The sequence below is a fragment of the Nomascus leucogenys genome, chromosome 7b, assembly GCF_006542625.1.
Source record: "Nomascus leucogenys isolate Asia chromosome 7b, Asia_NLE_v1, whole genome shotgun sequence".
Lineage (NCBI taxonomy): Eukaryota > Metazoa > Chordata > Mammalia > Primates > Hylobatidae > Nomascus > Nomascus leucogenys.
In genome coordinates, this window is record NC_044387.1 from 17,416,324 (window position 1) to 17,440,552 (window position 24,229).

Sequence of the window (24,229 nt, forward strand, 5' to 3'; positions counted from 1 at the left end):
TTTCCCTCAGACTTATGAGCTAGTTATGTGACTCTGCTGTGATGGCTTTGGTCCTGTATCTATGGTCATCTGTGGATCAGCTGGGAACTAACTGGTCTAGGAGGGCCTTAGCTAGGACAACTCAGCCCTCCTTTTGTCTTTCCAGTTATCTTGTTTCTTTTTCGTTTCTTAAGATGTTAGTTGCCCGGCGCGGTGGCTCACGCTTGTAATCCCAGCACTTTGGGAGGCCGAGGCGGTGGATCACCTGAGGTTGGGAGGTCGAGACCAGCCTGACCAACATGGAGAAACCCCGTCTCTACTAAAAATACAAAAAATTAGCTGGGCATGGTGGCACATGCCTGTAATCCCAGCTACTCAGGAGGCTGAGGCGGAAGAATCGCTCGAACCCGAGAGGCGGAGGTTGCAGTGAGCGGAGATCACGCCATTGCACTCCAGCCTGGGCAATGAGTGAAACTCCGTCTCAAAAAAAAAAAAAAATGTTAGTCAAGAACTCCAGTATTATGTGAAAGTGATATTTTAAAAAGAGCAATAATATTAATGGCCATCCCTGTTTTGTTCCTAATCTTGAAGGGAATGTATCTGAAGTTTCAATTTGAAATTGTTATAGGCTTTAGTATATAATGTATACCAAGTTAAGGAATTATCTTCTATTCCTTTTGTTTTGTGTCAATTATGAGTCCTATCAAGTGCTTTTTTGGCATTTGATAAGTCATTTTTCTCTTTTACTCTATTAATATGGTCAGTTGATGAATTTTCAGATGTTGAAGTCTTGTCGTTTGAGGATAAATGTTACTCATCATTTTGCTTTGCGTTGCTTTAAGTTAAAGGGTCTTGGAATCTATTCATAAGTGAAGTGGAACCATAATTTTCTTTTCCTGTCTTTATCTGCTTTTGGAATCAAGATTACACTAGGCTCATAAAATAATCCAGTTAGCTTTCACTTATTTTTCTCTTCTACTGCAAACAGCTTGCATAAGTTAAGAATTAATTTTGAAATTTGCTAGAATTTGCATAAAAAATATTCAAGCCTGGGTTTTTTTGTTTGTTTGTTTTTTGTGAGGGAAGGTTTTGTATTATGTTTTAATTTCTTTACTATTTACTGGCTAGGCGCGGTGGCTCACGCCTGTAATCCCAGCACTTTGGGAGGCCGAGGTGGGCGGATCACGAGGTCAGGAGATTGAAACCATCCTGGCTAACATGGTGAAACCCCGTCTCTACTACAAATACAAAAAATTAGCCAGGCGTGGTGGTGAGTGCCTGTAGTCCCAGCTACTCAGGAGGCTGAGGCAGGTGGATGGCGTGAACCCGGGAGGCGGAGCTTGCAGTGAGCCGAGATTGTGCCACTGCACTCCAACCTGGGCAACAGAGCGAGATTCCGTCTCAAAAAAAATAAAAAATTTCTTTACTATTTACTATTCTATTCAATTTTGTATGTGTATGCCTACTGGGAATTTCATATACTTCTAGTAGTTCATATGTTTCATTCAGATGTCAGCTTTAGTAGCATATAATTGTTCATAATACTATTTTTATTATTATTATTATTATTATTATTTTGAGACAGAGTCTCTCTCTGTCGCCCAGGCTGGAGTGCAGTGGCGCGATCTGGGCTCACTGCAAACTCCGCCGCCCAGGTTCACGCCGTTCTTCTGCCTCAGCCTCCTGAGTAGCTGGGACTACAGGCGTCCGCCGCCACGTCCGGCTAATTTTTTGTGTTTTTTAGTAGAGACAGGGTTTCACCGTGTTAGCCAGGATGGTCTCGATCCAGGATGGGGTTTTCATCATGTTGCACAGGCTGGTCTGAAACTCCTGACCTCAGCTGATCGACCCGCCTCGGCCTCCCAAAGAGCTGGGATTACAGGTGTGAGCCACCGCGCCCGGCCCAATTTTTTTTTTTTTTTTTTTTTTTTTTGAGACGGAGTCTTGCTCTGTGCCCCAGGCTGGAGTGCAGTGGCGCGATCTCGGCTCACTGCAAGCTCCGCCTCCCGGGTTCACGCCATTCTCCTGCCTCAGCCTCCCGAGTAGCTGGGACTACAGGCGCCCGCCAACACACCCGGCTAATTTTTTTTTTTTGTATTTTTAGTAGAGACGGGGTTTCACTGTGTTAGCCAGGATGGTCTCGATCTCCTGACCTCGTGATCCGCCCGCCTCGGCCTCCCAAAGTGCTGGGATTACAGGCTTGAGCCACCGCGCCCGGCCGTGGCCCTATTTTATTTTATTTATGTTATGTCATGTCATGTCATTTCTGAGATGGAGTGTCACTCTGTTGCCCAGGCTGGAGTACAGTGGCACGATCTCGGCTCACTGCAACCTCCGCCTCCCGGGTTCAAACGATTCTCCTGCCTCTGCCTCCCAAATAGCTGGGATTAAGTCGCCTGCCACCATGCCCAGCTAATTTTTGTATTTTTAGTAGAGACGAAGTTTCACCATATTTGCCAGGCTGGTCTTGAACTCCAGACCTTGGGTGATCCAACCGCCTCGCCCTCCCAAAGTGCTGGGATTGCAGGAGTGAGCCACCACACCCAGCCTATTTTATTATTTTTAAATATCAATTGTATCTGTGGTTATTTGCCCCTTTTTGTTCCATGTTATATATATACATATATATATTCTCTATATTTAAATAATGTGTATATTCTGTTTTCTTGACAACCTTTGCCAAAGTCTGTTTATTTTATTAATCTTTTCAATGTCATCTTCTGGTTTTGTGAATCTTCTATATTTTTGAAAGGTGTTATTTTCTGGCTAGGTACAGTGGCTCATCCCTATAATCCCAACACTGAAGGAGGCCAAGGTGGGAGGATCGCTTGCATCCAGCAATTTGAGACCAGCCTGGGCAAGTGATCCTCCCACCTCTACAAAAAAATAAAAAATTAGCTGGGTGCAATGGTACACACCTGGAGTCCCAGCTACTTGGGAGGCTGAAGTGCGAGGTTCACCTGAGCCCAGGAGGTTGAGGCTGCACTGAGTTGTGATAGCAGCACTGCACTCAGCCTGGGCAACAGAGTGAGACCCTGTCTCAAAAAAAATAACTATTTTCTATTTCATTTTTCCTGCTTTTTATTATTTATTCCTTCTAGTTTCTGTAGGTTTGCTATGTTGCTTTTTCCATCTGTGAATTAAATGCTGAGCTTGTTTATTTTTAAACCTTTTATTTCTTTACTAAGTACTGTTTTAATTAAATCACACAATTTGACATGTTGCATTTTTATTGTAATTCATTTCTAGATATTTCTTAGTTTCTTTATGATTTCCTTTTTATTCCAAGGATTCTTTAACATATACTATAAGAAGGTCGGGCACGGTGGCTCACGCCTGTAATCCCAATATTTTGGGAGGCCGAGCCGGGCGGATCACGAGGTCAGGAGATCGAGACCATCCTGGCTAACACAGTGAAACCCTGTCTCTACTAAAAGTACAAAAAATTAGCCAGGCATGGTGGCGGGTGCCTGTAGTGCCAGCTACTTGGGAGGCTGAGGCAGGAGAATGGTGTGAACCTGGAAGGCGGAGCTTGCAGTGAGCCGAGATTGCGCCACTGCACTCCACTCTGGGCGACAGAGTGAGACTCCGTCTCAAAAAAAACCAAACCAAAACAAAATAAAAAAAATATATACTATAAGGGAAAACATTAATTTGACTACATCAAAACTTGATATTTTTCCCAGCACTTTGGGAGGCCGAGGCAGGCGGATCACTTGAGGCTGGGAGTTTGAGACCAGCCTGGCCAACGTGGCAAAACCCCAGCTCCACTAAAAATACAAAAATTAACTGGGTATGGTGGCATGTGCTTGTAATCCCAGCTACTCGGGTGGCTGAGGCACAAGAATCGTTTGAGCCTGGGAGGCGGAGGTTGCAGTGAGCCAAGATCGTACCACTATACTCCCGCCTGGATGACAGAGCCAGACCCTGTCTCAAGAATAAAAAAGTCAAACAGCAGGCTGGCAGAAGATACTTGCAACATAAATCTGAATTGTTATTTAGAATATATTAACATGCTATAGATCAATAAGACAAAAAATGCCTTTATAGAAAAATGGCCAAGGACATGAATAGTCTATTCAAAGTGGAAATGTTAATGGCCAGTAAGTATTTGAAAAAGTATTTATCCTTAATACTTAAATACATGCATATTAATATAACAATGAAAAATTTCTTGTTACTCAACACAAGGCAGAAATTTAAAAAGTCAGCCTTTATCTTGAATTGACAAGCATGTGAGAAAAATGGTAACTCTACCAAACCACTTTGGACAGAATTACGTCAAATTAAAATTGTACTGATAAGCTGGGTGTGGTGGTGTGTGCCTATAGTCTTAGCTACTCAGGAGACAAATGGAAGGTTATCTTGAGACCAGGAGTTCAAGACTACCTTGGGCAACATGGCTAGACCCTTGTCTTTAAAATTATTTTAAAAAATTAGCCAGGCATGGAATATGACTGTAGTCCTAGCTAACTTAAGAGGCTGAGGTGGAGGGCCTCTTGAGCCCAGAAGTTCAAGGCTGCAGTGAGTTATGGTCATGCCACTATTCTCTAGCCTCAGTGACAGAGTGAGACCCATACCAGAAAAGCAAAAAACAAAATACTTACTTTATGACCTAGAAACTCTGTTTATCGGTATATGATGTGGAGAGACTGTAGCATACATGTTTAAGAAAACGTAATTTTTTTTGCAGAATTATTTATAAAAGTAAGAAATGGAAACTTTGCTAATGTGGTGAATAACTTTATTAGATAATGTGATGAATAACTTAGATAATGTGATGAATAAAATGGTGTAAATGCATACACTGGAATACTTTGTAGCATTTAAAAAAAATAGCTATATTTACTTATACTGACATGGATAGAATGTAAATCTTGAATGATAAAAAATACATTTTAGAATGGCATATATAGTTTAATGTCATTTGTGTACCTAGAGCATGTAAAATAATACTGTATGTCATTCAGGGATACATACACAAACACATACGTATGTAAATATATACACATGTAAAAGTATAAAAAATAGAGTGGAAGAATATACACTAAACTCATGATAGCAGTTTCTCTGGAGAGATGGAATGGGGTCTGGGGGTCGTATTCAGAAATGCTATCTTCATCTGTTATATGTTATTTCTTGGGGGAAAACAATCTTATAGCATAAATGAGTAGTTGTAGGTTCTGGTTGAGAAGGGGATATGACTATGTTACATTATTTTTAGCAATTTCCTGTATGGTTTAAATCCCCTAAAAATGTATAAGAGATGAGTTCTTAAACTAGGAACATAGATGACTAAGATTTCTAACCTGGTAAGATAATGGTTATTGATAGAGTAAATAAATGAAATCTGTAGATAAAGGATCTTTAGTTATCAGTTGGTTATTCAAGTAGAGATGTTTATTATACAGTTGGAAATTAGGACCTATATATTTTTTTAAAAAGTAAATCAAGACTTGATATGCTGATTTTTGAATCAGGATAGAAATAGTATTCAAAGTCCTTGGCCAGGTGCAGCGGCTCACGCTTGTAATCCCAGCACTTTGGGAGGCCGAGGTGGGCGGATCACCTGAGGTCAGGAGTTGGAGACCAGCTGACTAACATGGAGAAACCCCGTCTCTACTAAAACTACAAAATTAGCTGGGTGTGGTGGTGCATGCCTGTAATCCCAGCTACTCTGGAGGCTGAGGTAGGAGACTCGCTTGAACCTGGGAGGCGGAGGTTGCGGTGAGCCAAGATCATGCCATTGCACTCCAGCCTGGGCAACAAGAGTGAAACTCCGTCTCAGAAAAAGAAAAAAAAAAGTCGTAGGTGGGGGTGGATAATACCATTCTGGAGAGAGTGGAGAATGAAGAGAGAAGGTGGCTAAGGATCATAGTTTGGGCGAACAGTCACATTTAACGGTTGTGTAGAAGTGGGTGAAGACAACTGAAAAGAAATAGGAAGAAACAAAAGTCAGACAGTTTACTATCATGAAAATCAGACGAAGGGAAGGATTTCAATAAAGGGGTAGTCAACAATACTTGGAGAAGTAGTAAGATGGAGACTGAGAAGAGGTCACTGGATTTGGCAATTAAAAACTCAGTATTGACATTTGAAGAATTTTTCAGTGGGTAGAGTTCAGAAAGTATTGTAAGAAATTAGTTAATCTAAATATTCCTTTTGGAATTAAATGAGATTTGACTAGTATATTTTCAGTTAAAACTTTTATTGTAATTTTTTTTTTTTTTTTTTTGAGACGGGGTCTCACTGTCGCCCAGGCTGGAGTGCAGTGGCGCCATCTCGGCTCACTGCAGGCTCCGCCCCCTGGGGTTCACGCCATTCTCCTGCCTCAGCCTCCCGCATAGCTGGGATTACAAGCGCCCGCCACCTCGCCCGGCTAATTTTTTGTATTTTTAGCAGAGATGGGGTTTCACCATGTTAGCCAGGATGGTCTCGATCTCGTGATCCGCCCGCCTTGGCCTCCCAAAGTGCTGGGATTACAGGCGTGAGCCACCGCGCCCGGCCTTTTTTTTTAGACAGAGTCTTGCTCTGCTCCCAGGCTGGAGTGCAGTGGTGTGATCTCAGCTCACTGCAACCTTCCTCTCCTGGGTTGAAATGATTCTCCTGCCTCAGTCCCCCGAGTAGCTGGGACTACAGGCATGCGCCACCACACCCAGCTAATTTTTGTATTTTTAGTAGAGACGGGGTGTCACCACGTTGGCCAGGCTGGTCTCAAATTCCCAACCTCAGGTGATCCACCCGCCTAGGCTCCCCAAAGTGCTGGGATTACAGGTGTGAGCCACCGTGACCAGCCTAAAATTTTTCATAAACATGCTAAACAAGAATTATATATGGGCCCTTGTAAAGTTTCACAAGAATTGCAAATTTTTTTCCCAGTGTATTCAAGATACTACATATTCTTTGATGTTAATAAACAACTCAAACCCGTGAAATCAGTTGTCATAAATGTTGTTTAAACTATAGAGATCATTAACTATTTTAACTCATGTACATTTGGGTGCTTAATAGATGCTATTTTAAAAAGTTGTTTGTGGCTGGGCGCGGTGGCTCACGCCTGTAATTCCAGCATTTTGGGAGGCCGAGGAGGGCGGATCACGAGGTCAGGAGATCGAGACCATCCTGGCTAATGCGATTAAACCCCGTCTCTACTAAAAATACAAAAAATTAGCCAGGCGTGGTGGTGGGTGCCTGTAGTCCCAGCTACTCGGGAGGCTGAGGCAGGAGAATGGTGTGAACCCGGGAGGCGGAGCTTGCAGTGAGCCGAGATCCCGCCACTGTACTCCAGCCTGGGCGACAGAGCGAGACTCTGTCTCAAAAAAAAAAAAAAAACAAAAACAACAAAAAAAACGTGTTTGTCTAACACCCATTAGAAGAGACTAGCTGCAGGGCTGGGCACAGCAGATCATGGGAGGCCAAGGACGGAGGATTGCTTGAGGCAAGGAGTTGACAACCAGCCTTGATAACATAGTGAGACCCTGTTTCTATAAATGAATGAATTAATGAATTAATTAATGACTAGCTGCAATACTTAGCTGACAGTCTTCTAAGAGTGGCTGCTAAGAATTGGACGGAATGGTTTGTCTAGTATAAATCATAAAGTGAAGAATCAACAAGTCTCAAGGAGAGTCTGGCCCAGGGATAAGTTAAAATGCAAAAAACATGAACCTAAGTCAGATCACACCTAAGCTAAGTTTGTATCAAAAACAGTACATTCTGGACCCTTGTCAGAAGATTTTCATGGTTCATGCCTCAAAATGAATGCTATTGTACATATAACAGAAGGACTTACAATAAAATTACTTTTAGAAGTTACGATCCTCTGAGAATCTAAAATTAGCCATAGTCCTTTTCCTCTGAAAAAATAAACATTTCATTAAGAAAAATTTGCCTCTTTGAACCCCTATTAAAAATTTATGCTTTATGAAGGCTTTTATAATTACAAATAATTTAACATCCTTGGGTGGTAATTATACCCACTGTATATACAGCCCTATTACTTAATTTCATATATAAGCAGTCTTGTGTATCATATTATCTCTAAGACTTTCACCCTTGGTGGGTGGGGAGTTCTGTATGAATTGAGAAGGCTTAATTTATTCCTTTTGTTACATAATTTAGTGCTACCAGCTTAATAAGCACCTATAACAGAAACTTGCTTAAAGTAAGTACTGGATAATAATTTGTTGAATAAGTGAATTAGTTCATGACTATGGGTTCGAAGATCTTCATTTTAATAATATTTTATAAAACCTGACTTAAATCAGTAACATAAAAAGCTCAAATAGACATTTAAACAGTAGTATAAAATATATGAAATAATTCATCTTTTTTCTTTTTACATCTGTAGACTGTACTTCTGTAACTATTGTCTATTTTCTGATGTTGACAGACCAAGCTTTACTTGGTGCTCCTACATTATATTTCAGCTTGTTGTCCTTCACAGACATATTTTTCTTACGGTTTTCTTGACCTCGTTTTTTCCCTAAACATGCTCAAGCTACCAACTTTGAATTTCTTTTTTTTTTTTTTTTTTTTTGAGACGGAGTTTCGCTCTGTCACCCAGGCTGGAGTGCAGTGGCGCGACCTCGGCTCACTGCAAGCTCCTCCTCCCGGGTTCACGCCATTCTCCTGCCTCAGCCTCTCCGAGTAGCTGGGTCTACAGGCGCCCGCCACCACGCCCGGCTAATTTCTTTGTATTTTTAGTAGAGACGGGGTTTCACCGTGGTCTCGATCTCCTGACCTTGTGATCCACCCGCCTCGGCCTCCCAAAGTGCTGGGATTACAAGCGTGAGCCACCGCGCCCGGCTGAATTTCATTGTTTAGTTGTATGAGAAAAACTTAAGACAGCTTGGCCTCTTCCTATTCTCTCATTCACTTCTCAAAACTTTTTTCTTCCATTTTTCTCTCTTAACTTCCCATTGCTTTACCTTTGACATTTAAAAAAATCAACCATTTTGCAGTTTATAATACTATAAATAGTAAAATGGATTTAACTTTTTTTTAACTTCTAAATTTTATAGAAGACTGTTTTGTAAGAGTTTTGACCTTAAAGTAATAAGATACTTTGTAACCTTTGTTAAGTAACTTCTTGGGGCCTCAGTTTCCCAATGTGTAAAGTGAAGGAGTGGGCTAACTCTGTGGTTCTCAAATAACTAGCTGGAGTGCAGTGGTGCGATCACAGCTCACTGCAACCCGAAACTCCTGGGCTCAAGAAAATGGCCTGCCTCAGACTTGAGTCACTAGGTGCACAGGCCCACCACAATGCCCAGCTAAGGATGATGCTTACTTTAAATTGATTGACAATAAAATATAAAAGCTACCATGTAGTTCATTCTGTCCCATACATGGCAGGTTTACCTAATTCAAGAAAGAGATCCTTATTTAAAGAGGAGTTGTACTTTGGAAATAGCATGTAGGTTCTTTTTTGGGAGAGTGAGGATCATGGTGATGATAGGGGTAGGGTAAAAGGACCAAGAGAATAAATGAATATTAGGAGAAATGAGAAAAAATAGTCATGGGCTATGTAAATCCATTCTGATGCTACACTCATGTTGGGCAAGCTTTTATAAAATGATATCGCATTAATGTTACCACTGAAAACACTTTTTTCTCTACACAGTTCAGTTAATTCGGATGATAAAAATTGTCACCTTGTTATTTTAAATTTGTAACTGCCAGATCTTTTTGTTTATTCAGCAAATACTTATTGAGCACTTACTCTGTAGGAGGCACTGTTCCTTTATGTAAGTTTTGTGTGCAAACAACTTTAGCATAACCTTTTGTTTCGAACAGTTTATGTATTATTAAATTCTGAAGCCAGGGAAGCATTTTAATGAAGCGTTATTCGTCATTATATTGGTTTGATTTCCTGTGTTCAGTAAATTTATAGTCATTAAATTGGCGATTTATCTCCCTCGTCCATTGTATTTTAATATGTGTTTGTAATAAGGTTAGTTTTCAGCAAGAATTGCTTTTTTTTTGAAGTAAATGACAATATAAATGTGTTTCCAAATGAACCAAACAGAAATGAAAGGGTACATGAATTTCATGATTAGCATATTGGGGGAGTCTAATCTCCAGAGGTTGGTGTGTTCTGTTTACTAAATACCCGTTTAATGTGCTCTTCGACACTTCTGTTAAGGGAAAAGGACGGAAGTTGGTCTCAGAAAGTAGTTGGAAACTCCTTACTTTCCAAGTAATGCTTTCAGAATATGTTCTAGGTATGACTTTTTTGTTGGTGTTCCTGTGTTAAAAGTGCAGATGTTTCAAGTGAACTGGTTACATGTCGCATAAGGTTTGAAAAAGCCAAAAGAAGTTAAATAGCCACCTTTATTTACAGCTGCAGGACTAGGTATTAGATTGCTTCCAGGAAGAAAATACGATTAATGGCTCTTTTCCAGAGGGGGGACAATTGCAGACTTTTCTTCCGCAGAGCGTGAAATGTGCCTCTTCCTGCCGAGGGGCTGTGCCCTCGCGCGGCTCCCGGAGCCGTTTCCCAGCCTCAGGTGTCTCTCGCCGCAGGCTGCGGCCGCTCTCCGGAGCGAGCGTCCGGGACTTCCTGTCTGGGCGCGGGGCGGAAGGATCGCGTTGCCAGCTGGGGCGGCCGCCACAGCCGCCGCCGCCGCCGCCGCCCCTGCCCCTGCCGTTAGGTGGTGGGGTTTCTCAGCCCGGCGGCGGGAGGCGGGCCGGCCTCGGCTTCCTGTCGGAGGACGCGCAAGGATCCGGGCGTCGGAGTGTGTGCGAGTGCGTGAGTGTGTGTCGGTCGCACGGCGTGTGTCTCCGGCCGCGGGTTCCGCCTCCTCCCCTGCTGCCGCTGCTCACGGTGTAAGTCAATGTGAAGCAGCAGCTCCAGCCCCGGGATAAACATGGCGACGTCTCTGCATGAGGGACCCACGAACCAGCTGGATCTGCTTATCCGGGCCGGTAAGGACAGGGGAACTTTTCTCCCGTGCATCGGTGCAGCAGGAGAGGGGGTGCACAGAAGGTGGGGTGACTCCCCTGTAGCAGTCTGTGCTTGGGGGTACAGTGTCTGGGGGTAGAGTGTCCACCTCACAGTCACAGGGGCGGCTGGGGGAAAGGGGGGAGTGAATGAAGTAATGGAGGCGACGAATCAGGAAGTGATCACCTTGGAGAGTAACCTGCCTCGAATCCGGCGCTGTCGCTTCAGGGTGGGTTTGGCGAGCAGCAGCAGCAGCTGCCGGGCGGAGCGCTGGCAGCGGGTGCTGGAGAACGGAGCCGCGGTTAAGTTGGGGACTCGGGGGCGGACGAGTTTTGCGCTTCACCCCAGTTGCTGAGGAACCAGGAAGTGAGTGAGGCTGTTGTCTCTCGGCTGCGCCTGCCACGCTGTCTGGCCGGAGAGGCCGCTGCTGCCCGCGGTCGGGGGCGGCGGGCTTCTCAGTCTAACGCTCGCCACCCCCGCTCGGTTCTCCCTTCAGACTTCGTCCACAATTCCATGACTTCCGCATGGACCAGGCAGCCAGGGACGATGTCCGGTGGACCGATACCCGCCAAAAAAAAACGCTCTTGACCCTTCCTCCTCCGCACATTCCCACCTTATGCAGTCTCAGGAGTAACGGTCCTGGACAGGGTCACTTAATAATGAGTAACCGGGATGATGTTTCAGGGACCCGCCTCCCTTTGCTCATTTAACGGGTGGCTGCGAAGAAACTAGGTTTATGCCCCTTCCCTCGTGGGTTGTTTTTTTAGGGGGAGAATGGGAAGAACACGGAATATATTTGTACCCCTGACCTGGAGGGTTGCGGCGTCAGAAAAGAACATTTATTTTTGTAAACAGTGGGTGAATGTTAAGGAGCGAGGCGAGAGGGAGGGAGTCTTGGCCCTAGGGAAGTCTCAGCACGGAATTGCCCCCTTCCCCTCTCCCCCCGCCAGCCTCCCACCACAGCGGAAGCGCCTCGGAAAGGACAGAACAGACGGGATTGACAGGCCTCTGGTTCCAATCTGCTCTCTGAGGTGTTCCAAATTAGAACGTTGATTTCTGGGGGCGGGACTACGGGCCCGCGCTGGGCCAATGAAGATTGGGCGGGAGTGAAGCTGACAATGTACGCATGGAATTGGAGGGAAGAGGAGTGTAAACACGGAAGTGGCCGCAGGGGTGGGGGATGTGCGGCGCCACTGCTGCAGCGGAAGGGCACGGACTTAAGTTACATAGAAAAAGCAGCTTTGCTTAATAGCAGACAGCGCAGTGAGGGCCCTGGATCGATGTAGCACTGCTTGAATACTATTTACTTACTGTAATAGTAAGCATACATGTTCCTCTTCCCGGTTCCTATTTCATATTGCCATGGATGGGAAGTGGACGATGAGAAATATTCAGGGAACAGTAATTCTGTAAAAGATCTTAACAGTCTTCCATCCATTGTTTTTAGGTAAGGGACTTGAAATTAGTAGTTTGCTTGGCAAAACTCTGACTCAGTTCGATTGGGGGAAATCATGAACACACAGGTATCTAAATTTAACGGAAGCGCTCTAGGTTCAAACAAAGTCTGAAATAATATGTACGTATTGAATACCATACAGTGGTGACCAGTCTTTTATTCCATAAAATGTAAAAATATGTATTTCAGAGGTTCCAAAGGAAAATACAGTTTACTGTGTAGTGATTAAAACACATCTGTTTGACAGTTGCTTTCTGGTCAGAACAAGAACTTAAGTTTTAGTAAGAGAGCACAATGAGAACTTGATTCCTTTGTATATATTGTCCATTACTACAATATGAATTAAGGGATGGAATTTTTGGCTTTATATTATTGGTACTAATGATATGTGAAGTTGTTGGGTCAATGATATTTCTGTGAATATTGAATATGTACAGTTCAAGAGATGTTTCCAGTGGCTGCGAACACTCGGAAAGAACCTTAGAATGCCTTTGCATCAAAACTTTGAAAAATACTGTAAAGGTAGGAACGCTTCACTTTGCCATTGGAAACTATTTTTTCGTAAGCTTTTGGAATTACCAGTGAAACTGAATATGGCCTGTAGGTATTTTCCTTGGAGTGTATATATAAAAGACTGTCTTTGGTTTGAAAAGACAAAAGTTTTGTCTTCTTTTGATAAGGGGTTTTAAAAAGGTAAGTGCTGTTTTCCAGCTCTACTGCATTTCTGTACTATATACGAATCTTAAAGTTTATGATAATAATGTTCTGTAAAGAATATGTTTTACGTACAGTTATTTTCAAGTTATGTCACCAATTATGTTCATGTAATCTGAAGCTCCCTTACAAGCCTTATTTTAGAAGGAAACTTGAGAGAGGTTTGCTCATTTACCCAAGGTTTATTCAGTGTGTTAAAAGTTAGGGAGGAAAGATGGCCCAGAAGAGTAGGAATCATGACTCTAAATTTTTATTGCTGCCAATTTTCAATAGCATTGGTAGGATAATGTTTCTAAAGTTTGTATTTGTATAATGGACAGAATACCTTTTTATCTCCTTGAGGGAAGTCATCAAGTGTGGCAGAGAATTCTTCCTCACAAAGATTTTACAGTCTCGGGAGACAGGTGAAAATCTATATAATGTATAAATGTAAAAAATAGCTCCAGTGATTGCTATAATGGGTTGATGATTAGTGTAGAATGATATTTATACAGCTTCTAGAGGAGATAAGCTTTAGGTTAATATTTTCAGCATAACTTGTTTCTAAGCAAGTATATAACACGTAATATTACCACTGTTGCTACCTGTTAAGGTACATGTTAAGCTCGAATATACTTTTGCTTTTATTTTCCTTGAGAGGCGTTAAGTATCATGTATGCATTCTTTTAGCTATAAACATTTATGCTGTCAGTTTGAGTAAAGGATGAAATAAATAAGCTTATTTATTAAAACTCACTGTCATTTTACAAAGTATGTTTGTAGTAAAGACTCGACATACTTTAGAAAACTTTCATGGACAATATGATGTATGAGAACGAGCCTTGACCCTGAAGAGTTGAGGATCTATATCTAGCTGTCACTAAACTAGCTAGTGACTTAACCTCTTTAGGGCTTCATTTTCTCTAAGAAGACAGGGTTGACTAGATGATTTCTAATGACTTAAAGCTCTAAAATAAGTGGCTTGGAAATACTTAATGGAAAGGTAGGGCTTCTCTTTGGGTTTTTTTTTTTTTCTAATCTTACACCATGAGAGTAAATATTTCTATAAGTTCATTATGTAATTGTTAGGTTAACTTCTTTTATCCAGTCTTTGAAAATAAAAATGTGTGCCAAATTGGAACTTGAGGCTGTTCGTATGTTTAAGTCTGTAATATAGTATATTTAATAATTTAGGCTCATTTCTAGTGTATATAGCTTAATATAGGAAAAACAAATGTCTAGCATTATTACTTTCCTAGTATTTATGTGAAAGTGTTGTGTATGAAGAGTCTGGATTTTCTGGAAGATTTCTGCCTTATTCTCAAGTATACCTTCCTTGACTTGTTCCTTTGTCTTTTCTTATTTTATTTATTAATTTTTTTTACATTTGCGAAATAAGGTAACCAGAAGTTTTGGTCAACAATGCAGTTATTAAATGAAGGTGAAATTTTGCTGGAAATTTAGCCTAAATATTTTCACTGACAAAACAAATCTATTTTATTAAAGTTCATTATGAAATTGAAAATCTCATTTCTGATTTACTGTAAATTGGAATATGTAGTCTCAATCTTGAAAAGATCAAATTGAAAAAAATTAGCAGTATGAAAAGAAGTTAAAAGCAGTATGTGAATAGATGCATTAAAATGAAACTCAAGGAATAACACTAGTTTTCTTTTTAAAAAGCTCATTTGAAAATGAATTTAAGAAATTACCCTTCACAGTTCATTGCAGCATTGGTACTAAAATTCATATAAAAACTGAGTTACATGGTCACATCAGTCAGTGTCTAAATAGCCAATCAGAATCATTCAACATCAAACTATTTCAGAAACAAATTTGGTTGGTGGAGAAGGGCAGGCATCCGAATGTTCTTGATAACTATTTAAAATAATTCCTCATGTTTGATAATTGTTTAAAATGATTCCTTGTGTCATCTATTGCAAAATGTTCAAAAGGATGCAAAGAAATGCTTAAGAAAAGCTTTTTAAAAACTGTTTATCTGTGAGTAGACAAATACTGTTTTACTTACAGAATCATAATTTTTCTTTTTTTTATATTTGTTTTATTTTTTGAGATGGAGTCTCACTCTGTCACCCAGCCTGGAGTGCAGTGGCACAATCTTGGCTCACCTCTGCCTCCCAGGTTCAAGTGATTCTCCCACTTTAGCCTCCCAAGTAGCTGGGATTACAGGTGTGAGCCACCATGCCTGGCTAATTTTTGTATTTTTAGTAGAAATGGGGTTTTACCTTGTTGGCCAGGCTGGTCTTGAAATCCTGACCTCAGGTGATCCACCCGCCTTGGCCTCCCAAAGTGCTGAGATTATAGGCGTGAGCCACAGCTCCTAGGCTAGAATCATAATTTGTCATCTACACACTGATGTTTATGTTTAGAAGCTAAAACTTACATAAGCATGAGGATAGAATTTGGTTGTTATTAGTTACAGTTGATGATGAATTACAGCTGCGCTTCTCAAAAACCAAACTCTCTGACCTGGATTCTGGGAGTCCCAAGAGCCTTTCACAGGATCTGTAAAGACAAAACTGTTTTGAAAATAATACTAAGACATTATTTGCCTTGTCACTTTCAAAAGTGTACAGAGGAGTTAGGAGCTATGTATAGATGGGTTATTCCAATAGATTGAAAGAGGAAGGAGAATTCAGCTGCCTTCTATTAAATCAAGTATAATAAGATTTGCAAAAATGTAAAAAAGCTACTTACTTTTTGTTTTTTTAAAGTTATTTTTGTCCAGGCATGGTGATTCATGCCTGTAATCCCAGCACTTTGGGAGGCCGAGGCAGGAGGATCTCTTGAGTCCGGGAGTTTGAGACCAGCCTGGACAACATAGTGAGACCCCCGTCTCTAAAAAAAAAAATAAAAAAATTAGCTGGGTGTGCTGGTGCATGCCTGTGGTCTCAGCTACCTGAAAGGCTGAGGTGGGAGGATCACACCCAGGAGGTCTAAGCTACAGTGAACCACGATCATGCCACTGCATTCAAGCCTGAGCAACAGAGCGAGACCTTGTCTCAAAAAACAGTTATTTTTCATAAAAAATATTATTTATGGTTGCAGTAATGGGTGTATTATTTTAAATGAATTAATAATTTTGAAGTTTTCTTTGTAATTTCAAATATGATAAATACAGATAAAATCTCTTTGAGGTCTTCAGCATTTTGAGTGTAAAAGTGTCCTCTGATAAAAAAAGGTTGGAGGATAGCTGAATTACAGTGTTGTTTAGGTCTGTACTGTATGGTAGCCACTAGCTGCATGTATCTGAGTACTTAAAATGTAGCTAAGAAACTCAATTTTTAATTTTAATTAATTTAAACTTAAAAACAAGCAGTGGAAAACTTCCTTATATTGATTACACATTGAAATAAAAATATTTCGAATGTACTAGGTTAAATGAAGGTATTAATTTCATCTTTGTGCTTTTACAAATGTAGCTACTGGAAAATTTAAAATTATAGTGGCTTTTATTTTTATCAGACAACTCTGGTTTAGAAAATAATTTCTGGCTGATCTCATCTTGCAGAGGGCAGTTCGCTCTCCCCCTCCGAGAGTATAAAAAAAAAAAAAAAAAGAATTGCCATTCTTTTTCCTTTTTATACTTTATAATGCAAGTATATTGATTAAAAGGTCAAGGGGGAAAAGGTAAAGATGGAGTATTCCAGACCTTTAATACCTTTTCCCCCTTTTCATTGCATTCATTTGTATTCTTCATTTACCTATTACTGGTATAGCTTTGGGGCATTAGAGGATAAGTAGTGGTAAGTCAGGTTCTGCAGTTGACTGAAGACCTTGTACTATTAGTTTATAGTGTTGCTTATAGGAGAATACCACTATCACCTAATGAAGTGTTTTCTAATTTTTTTTCACTGCTCTCAAACTAAATTGCTACTCAATTTTATTTTTGACTTGAGAACATTTTTATGAACTAGATCCATTGCCAGCATTCTCTTATGCAAAGCTGAGAGGTATGCCTCTTGTCAGACTTAATTACCAAGTTTGGTATTTTGTAACAGCTGTTGAGTGAGTCTGGAATAGTCTGCAGTACCATACAAACACTAGTTGATTAGAAAGATAGAAATGGAACAAGAAGATATTTACCAATATAAAATGAAGGTACAAGCAAATATTATTTTTGGTACTGTAATAAAAAGTAGAACAGTTCTTGAAATTTATTTCAAGGGGGATTGACCAGCAATAGCCACTACCAGTGGTGACTAGAAAATGATACCTGTCAGACTACTTTTAGCTTCATTGTTTTTATTTTTAAAATGAGTTATTTATTTTTTCCTTCCATAAATTTCATAGATACAGAAAGATACCAGTAAGTCAAGTTTTAAGTAAGATAAGGAATTCTACTTTTCAGCTCTTGCTTGTAGCTTGTTTACTTTGATTGCACAACACTGTTAAATTCATGCTTATTCTTAAGAAATGTGCAAAATTATAGTTGAAATTTTATTTGAATTATTGATCTGAACAAAACAGTATTTTTTTGAATTACAGAAACAAGTAGGAGAAATATTTCTTAAATTTCTGTTGTCAAAAGTTACTTGACTTATGTAAACAAAAATAAAAAGATAGTGCTCACTTTTACAAAATGTGTAAGTTTTGGAAACCGGCATTAATACATTATTGTAAATTGATCTGAGAACAGGCTGTTAGATTTTTGTGTTTTGCATTATTTTACTTAGTAAATAAAAATGACAAGAGATAAAATTAGTAAGCAGCAAAAAAGTAATCAGTGTTCCTCTTAACATGCTTGTAACTTACAAAGTAAGTTTATTTTACATTTTTATTTAGTTCTGAAATATCTTCCATTTATGTTTTTGATGCTCTCTGAACTGTAGATTGAGCATTCTAAAATCCAAAACTGAGCACTGATGTGACACTCAAAGGAAATGCTCATTAAAGCATTTTGGATTTTTAGATTTGGGATATTCAACTGGAAATATATAGTGCAGATATATATATTTTTAAATTCGAAATCTGAAACACTTCTGGTCTTAAGCATTTTGGATAAGGCAATGCCCAGCCTATAGTAGTATAAGCTTCATGAGGCCAGAGATCTGTTCACACTTCTGTCAGGTTTATAGCACAGGGTCTGGGCACATGGTAAATGTCAGCAACCATTTGTCAGTTGTACATAGAGTATTAGATCTTCTGGCTGATAACTTCATAGGTAATTTATGCGTGTTTTATGTCTGCTTGTGTTGCAATTTAGCTCTTGTCTTAGGTGCTTTATGTTGTCATCGTAAATTTAAAGTATGATTCTAAGTGTATGTATTTTACTCTGTAAATATAAAATAGTTCTGAGATATAATATGTTGAATTTTACGGGGGAAGGGGAAGTTGAGATCAGAAATATGTGCAAGAATTACACCTTGAAGAAGTAACTTGCATTGACATAACAATTTTAATAACACAAAATCATGGTTTTGAAAATGTGCCTCAAACTACGTAAGAATTCAGGGCATGTAATATGTAACTGTTAGGCAAATTTCATTTTTTTTTATAACTTGAAACATTAAAAAATCTGGTAAAATTCTCTTGCTGTATTATTATTGAATACTTGAAGCTCTGATTTTAATATGGTAAAGTTTTAGGGTGTTTCTTAATACAATTACATAAGGAATTAGTTTACCCAGCATAGTTTATTAATAGCACCTAAGACAAGAGCTAAATTGCAACACAAGCAGACTTTAAAGAGAATGCTTGCTAGAATAAATTTTAAAAACTGGAGAATTTGCTTTTCAAGGTTTTTTTTTTTTCTTAGTATATGTGAGTATTGTAGGGAGGCACTTTGAAAACAGTAATTGAGAATGATAATATGTCTTATACTTAATAATGCTAAGTTTTCTTAAAGTTGAGCTACACAGGCTGATTGAATCCTTTGCTTCAGTGAAGCTGCAGATAAGAGTAAGCAGGGTCACCTAAAGATAGATTTACTTAGAGGTTTGGCTGCCTCTCTGGAACCATTTAGCTTTGAACAGATTTCCATAAATGGAAAGAGCAACTGGAGAGACCCAGTACCTTGTGGATGATGTGCAACAGGTGGTAAAACAGTCATTGGATTTTTAAAATAAATGCTTTCCAAATGACTGTTGTTTAAGACTGAGGCTTTAGCATTTAGGGAACTTTGAGACAAACTGGATTTTTTCCTCTAATTAAAAGTTTCCTGGAAACAATTTTAAAAGATTCATATCGTTAGTGTGTAGTGCTTATGAATTTGTAATATGACTTTATGAAATTTGTATAAACATTTACTTTTAGTTCCTTTAGGGGACATCTTAAAAAAAATCTGTCAAGTTAGACACTCTTAAATATTCATGTTTCAGAACGTCTTACTAAGTTAACTGTTCAATATTTTAAGTCAGGATGTGAAATTAATATATTATTAAGATAATAAAATTTGTTCTTGAATTGCTGATTTTCTTGTAAGATCAGTGGGTTGTCCTTAATTCAGTACATAAAAGAAATATCTGCCTGGTGTGATGGCTCTTGCCTGTAATCCCAGCACTTTGAGAGGCCGAGGCGGGTGTATCACCTGAGGTCAGGAGTTCGAAACCAGCCTGGCCAACATGGTGAAACCCCGTCTCTACTAAAAATACAAAAATTAGCCGGGCGTGGTGGCGTGTGCCTGTAATCCCAGCTACTCAGGAGGCTAAGGCAGGAGAATCACTTGAACCTGAGAGGTGGAGGTTGCAGTGAGCTAGATCATGCCACTGCACTCCAGCCTGGGCAACAGAGCGGACTCTGTCTCAAAAAAAAAAAAAAAAAAAAAAAAAAAAAAAAATCCGCATGTCCGCTCCATGAATGGTCTGTGTTGGGAACCATGGCATATGTAAAGATGGGTTAAGCTAGCCCCCCAGACCTCAAGAAGTTTATAATCTTACAGGAATGATAAGAAATTATCATATTCTTGCTCTATGAAAGGGGAAATTGAAGTTTCTGAGAGAGATTAAGTTGCTTACCTCCGGTAACAGAAATAAGTGGCAGAGACTGGAACCCAAGCTGTTGGACCTGAAAGCCCAAACCACTGACTACTGTACACATTGTTTTACAAGTAACATAATCAGCAAAGCATAAAGGAAGTGCTAGAAGAAGAGAGATACAAAGGGTGGTAGAATTTGAAGGCTTCATGGGAAGAATAAACTCTAAGAAAAAGTCTTAGGTTAAAACCCACTGAGGCTCTGAAGAGAGCAAGGTTAATTATAAAGAAAGTTCCCAAGTACTCTGGCAGTAAATATAATGCATGTTGTTATCCATCTTTAGGCAGCCCTGCCTGGAGAGTATAGTCATCCCTCAGTATACCTGGGGTATTGGTTCCAGGATGCCTCCTCCACCTGGCAGATACTGAAATCCTAGAATGCTCAATCAAGTCCCTTATACAAAATGCTGTAGTATTTACACTGTATTTTTAATTGTTGTATTTTTTTATTGCCTCCCCCTCCCCTGCAATATTTTCTTTCTTTTTTTTTTTTCTTTTTCTTTTTTTTTTTTTTTGAGACAGTCTCACTCTGTCGCCCAGGCTGGAGTGCAATGGTGTGATCTTGGCTCACTGCAACCTCCACCTCCCAAGTTCAAGCAGTTCTCCTGCCTCAGCCTCCCAAGTAGCTGGGACTACAGGTGCCCGCCACCACGCCTGGCTAATTTTTATGTTTTTGATAGACACAGAGTTTCACCATGTTGGCCAGGATGGTCTCAATCTCTTGACCTCATGATCTGCACGCCTCGGCCTCTCAAAGTGCTGAGATTACAGGCGTGAGCCACCACGCCCGGCCCCCCCGCAATATTTTCAATCTGAGGTTGGTTGAATCTGCTGATGTGGAACCCTTGGACATGGAGGGCATACTCTACTCAGTCATTCAAGAGGGTCTGTAAGAATTGAATTAATTGATGAAATTAGCGCAGCATGATTCTGTTAGGTGCCCTGGCTTTAATGGCAATATGTCAAAATATATAATTGCCCTCACAGAGTTGTTAATCTACAACCAGCCTCTCCCTGACCCTTCCTCCCTTCCCACAAGTTAGTATTGGCCTAAAATTGATTCAGGGTTCAAATTTCAAGGATCTTTCTTTGTTTTCCTTTGAGTAAGATTCAAAAACTTCTCAGTAATTTCTTCTGTTGTTGTTGTTTTGAGACAGAGTCTCACTCTGTCTCCCAGGCTGGAGTGCAGTGGTGCAATCTCGGCTCCCTGCAACCTCTACCTCCCGGGTTCAAGCGATTCTCCAGCCTCAGCCTCTCAAGTAGCTGGGATTACAGGCATGTGCCACCATGCTCAGCTAATTTTTGTATTTTTTGGTAGAGACGGGGTTTCACCATGTTGGTCAGGCTGGTCTTCAACTCCTGACCAAGGTCTACCCTCCTTGGCCTCCCAGAGTGCTGGGATTACAGGTGTGACCCACCATGCCTGGCTAACTTCTCAGTAATTTCTAATCAATGTCATTGGTTACTTTATAATCAACATTCATTTTATATCAGTATTCATTTTATAAAATGTAGATCCTAGCTTTTTAAAAATTATTTCTGTAGTTTATATAGACGAATAGATATCAGGGGCTTAGAATTACTCGTGTTATTTTATCTTTATTTATTTTTCATTTCTCTTTCAGGAGTGAATATGTTTATTTCTTAGTAATATGTTTTAGTCATGTGTTCAGTGTATTTTTAATTGAGTAGAACTTATTTTTCCTCCAGTGGAAGCATCAGTTCATAGCAGTAATGCGCACTGTACAGATAAGACAATTGAAGCTGCTGAAGCCCTGCTTCATATGGAATCTCCTACCTGCTTGAGGGATTCAAGAAGTCCTGGTATGTAAACTGTTCATTCTTATGTTAAACGTGTCATACTACTTCATATGCCTAAAATAAAGTTTTGGTTTTTTTTTAATCCAATGGAATTGTTGGGAATTCTCAAAGGTATATTACACATGAATATATGACAGCAGTAATTGAACTTTGTCAAGGCCTCCGAGTCTTAAATACTTAATTTTCATAACAAATGATACAGAAAATACCCACTATAGATAGACAAATACTTATTAAATAGCTATTTATACTGTCATGTCTATTTCCTTAACTCTGGGCAAGTTATAAGCCTTCATAGTCCTTCAGAGTATAATAGATGGGAGCAGTTGCCTGTTAGGACCACGTTCAATCCTTTATTCAATGATAAATAGGCAGTAACTCCAGAGAACCACACATGGTAGAGAGAGGGGGGAGCTTTTGCCATTTTTTTCAACATCCTTCAGAGTGTGAGTTTTTATTTTTTTGTGGTCCCTCTTAGTCTTTAAGAACAACTTTGATAGTCATTTTGTCCAATTCTGATTTGTCCTAATTTTAATTTAATGCCCAAATGTTAATTTGACTTGATACAAAAAGACTGGCTCACCTTCTCATTGGGATTTACAATAAGAGCAACCATACTTCTTAATTTGAATAGAATCCCGTGTATTACTCAGAGATATGAGAATAAATTTGCAGCATTTTTGATCAATCTATTAATCTAAGATAGTATGTATTAACTGTATCTCTTAATTGAAATAGAAATGTCATATCTTGGTTATTTGTGCATATTAGAAGGAAGCCAGAGCAACATTATTTTATGTACTAGAATACCAGATAACAATCTGTACCTACTGTTTCAGTGACTAAAACATCAGGACTCTTACATTAAATAAAACTTTAAATACTGAAAGATATATTTCTTGTCTGTAATGAGCAAGTTTTCCTTTTCATATTCTAAAATGAACTATAGGTGCTTATGTTTTACTGAGTACATATTTATAAATCTTTCAAATTTTGAGCCACATGCATATATTACCTGTTAAAAAAATAATGATGGATATGTGGATGGAAAGTAATTATTAACTAACTCACTATTATACTATTATTTTCAAATGTTTTCACAACTGTTAGAATAATTTAGAATTTTTCCACAGTGAGTTTGAAAGTATAAGTGTGAAAGAGTGGAGTGACTACTCATGGTCCTTGCCTTACCCAGAGGATTAACATTTTTCCTTTAAGTTGATTTTCCGTGTATTTATTTTCCTCGTGTAGTTTAAATCATATTGAATATTCAGCAAATTAACTTCTTCAGTATTAAGCTCTTATCCTGCTTTGATTAATTCTTAATAAACCTCACCTCTTCTAAATATTGAACTGTCCACGTGAGAAACATTGATGGGGGTGGGAAATTTTAATTTTTCAACTTTTTTTTATAGTGGAAGTGTTTGTTCCTCCTTGTGTATCAACTCCAGAATTTATCCATGCTGCTATGAGGCCAGATGTCATTACAGAAACTGTAGTGGAGGTGTCAACTGAAGAGTCTGAACCCATGGATACCTCTCCTATTCCAACATCACCAGATAACCATGAACCAATGAAAAAGAAAAAAGGTAGAGTTATATTTATACATTTCTGAGAAGGCAGGTGAAAATTTTTCTCTTTTTCCTCATCAAGGGACATAGAAAGTGGTATATGCTATAGATATAAGATTGATGTTATCTTAACCACATATTCTCAAGGAATCAACATTAAGATTTTAAATTTAGTGTTTTAACATACTCATACTGTTTAAAGGAGTTAGTATGTAAGGCTTGAGGATAATTGCCTGACAATGATATTTAACAAGTGTTTGACACACAGAAGGCAGATCAGAGATTCCCTGCACCTTGTCTTACTCCATCTTCTCCTTGTTGATCCTTTTATGGGTACTTGGTTACTTAAAAAACAAAAACAAAAACACGCAAAACATTTTATTCTTTATTTTACAAAGACTTGTCTTCCCTTGCTTTCATGGATATTTTTTAAAAAGCCAGGCATGCCTTTAGTCCCAGCTGCTCAGGAGGTGAGAGGATTGTGTGAGCCCAGGAGTTTGAGGCCAACCTGGGCAACATAGCAAGACCGTATCTCAAAAAAGCTAAACAAACAGTGATATATATATATGTCATACTAAATAAACAGTGATATATATATGTCATACTGAATATATATATCATTTATATCATACTATATACAATATTCATATTTATTATATATCATGCTATTTTTACCTTATACCTTCTGCTTTGAAACACTAAGATTGCTGATAGAGACTTCTGATTGACATAAACTCACCAGTGGGTAAAGAGCATTTCCACTTACTATTTGA

General features: G+C 39.3%; 1 protein-coding gene across 18 annotated transcripts in view; it reads left to right on the forward strand.

The window, feature by feature from the left end:
- ELF2 (E74 like ETS transcription factor 2) overlaps window positions 1–24,229 on the forward strand; it is a 130,174-nt gene that overhangs the window by 92,721 nt on the left and 13,224 nt on the right. For 8 of the 18 annotated variants that reach the window (XM_030815696.1, XM_030815684.1, XM_030815689.1 and 5 more), the window contains 2 exons: window positions 21,775–21,888; window positions 23,301–23,474. In XM_030815696.1, coding sequence (XP_030671556.1) covers window positions 21,849–21,888; window positions 23,301–23,474 — 214 coding nt within the window. In that variant the 5' untranslated portion in view covers window positions 21,775–21,848. Of the gene's footprint in view, window positions 1–10,551; window positions 10,906–21,774; window positions 21,889–23,300; window positions 23,475–24,229 lie in introns of those variants that run through there. The other 10 variants (XM_030815694.1, XM_030815697.1, XM_030815687.1 and 7 more) reach the window with 5 other exon arrangements.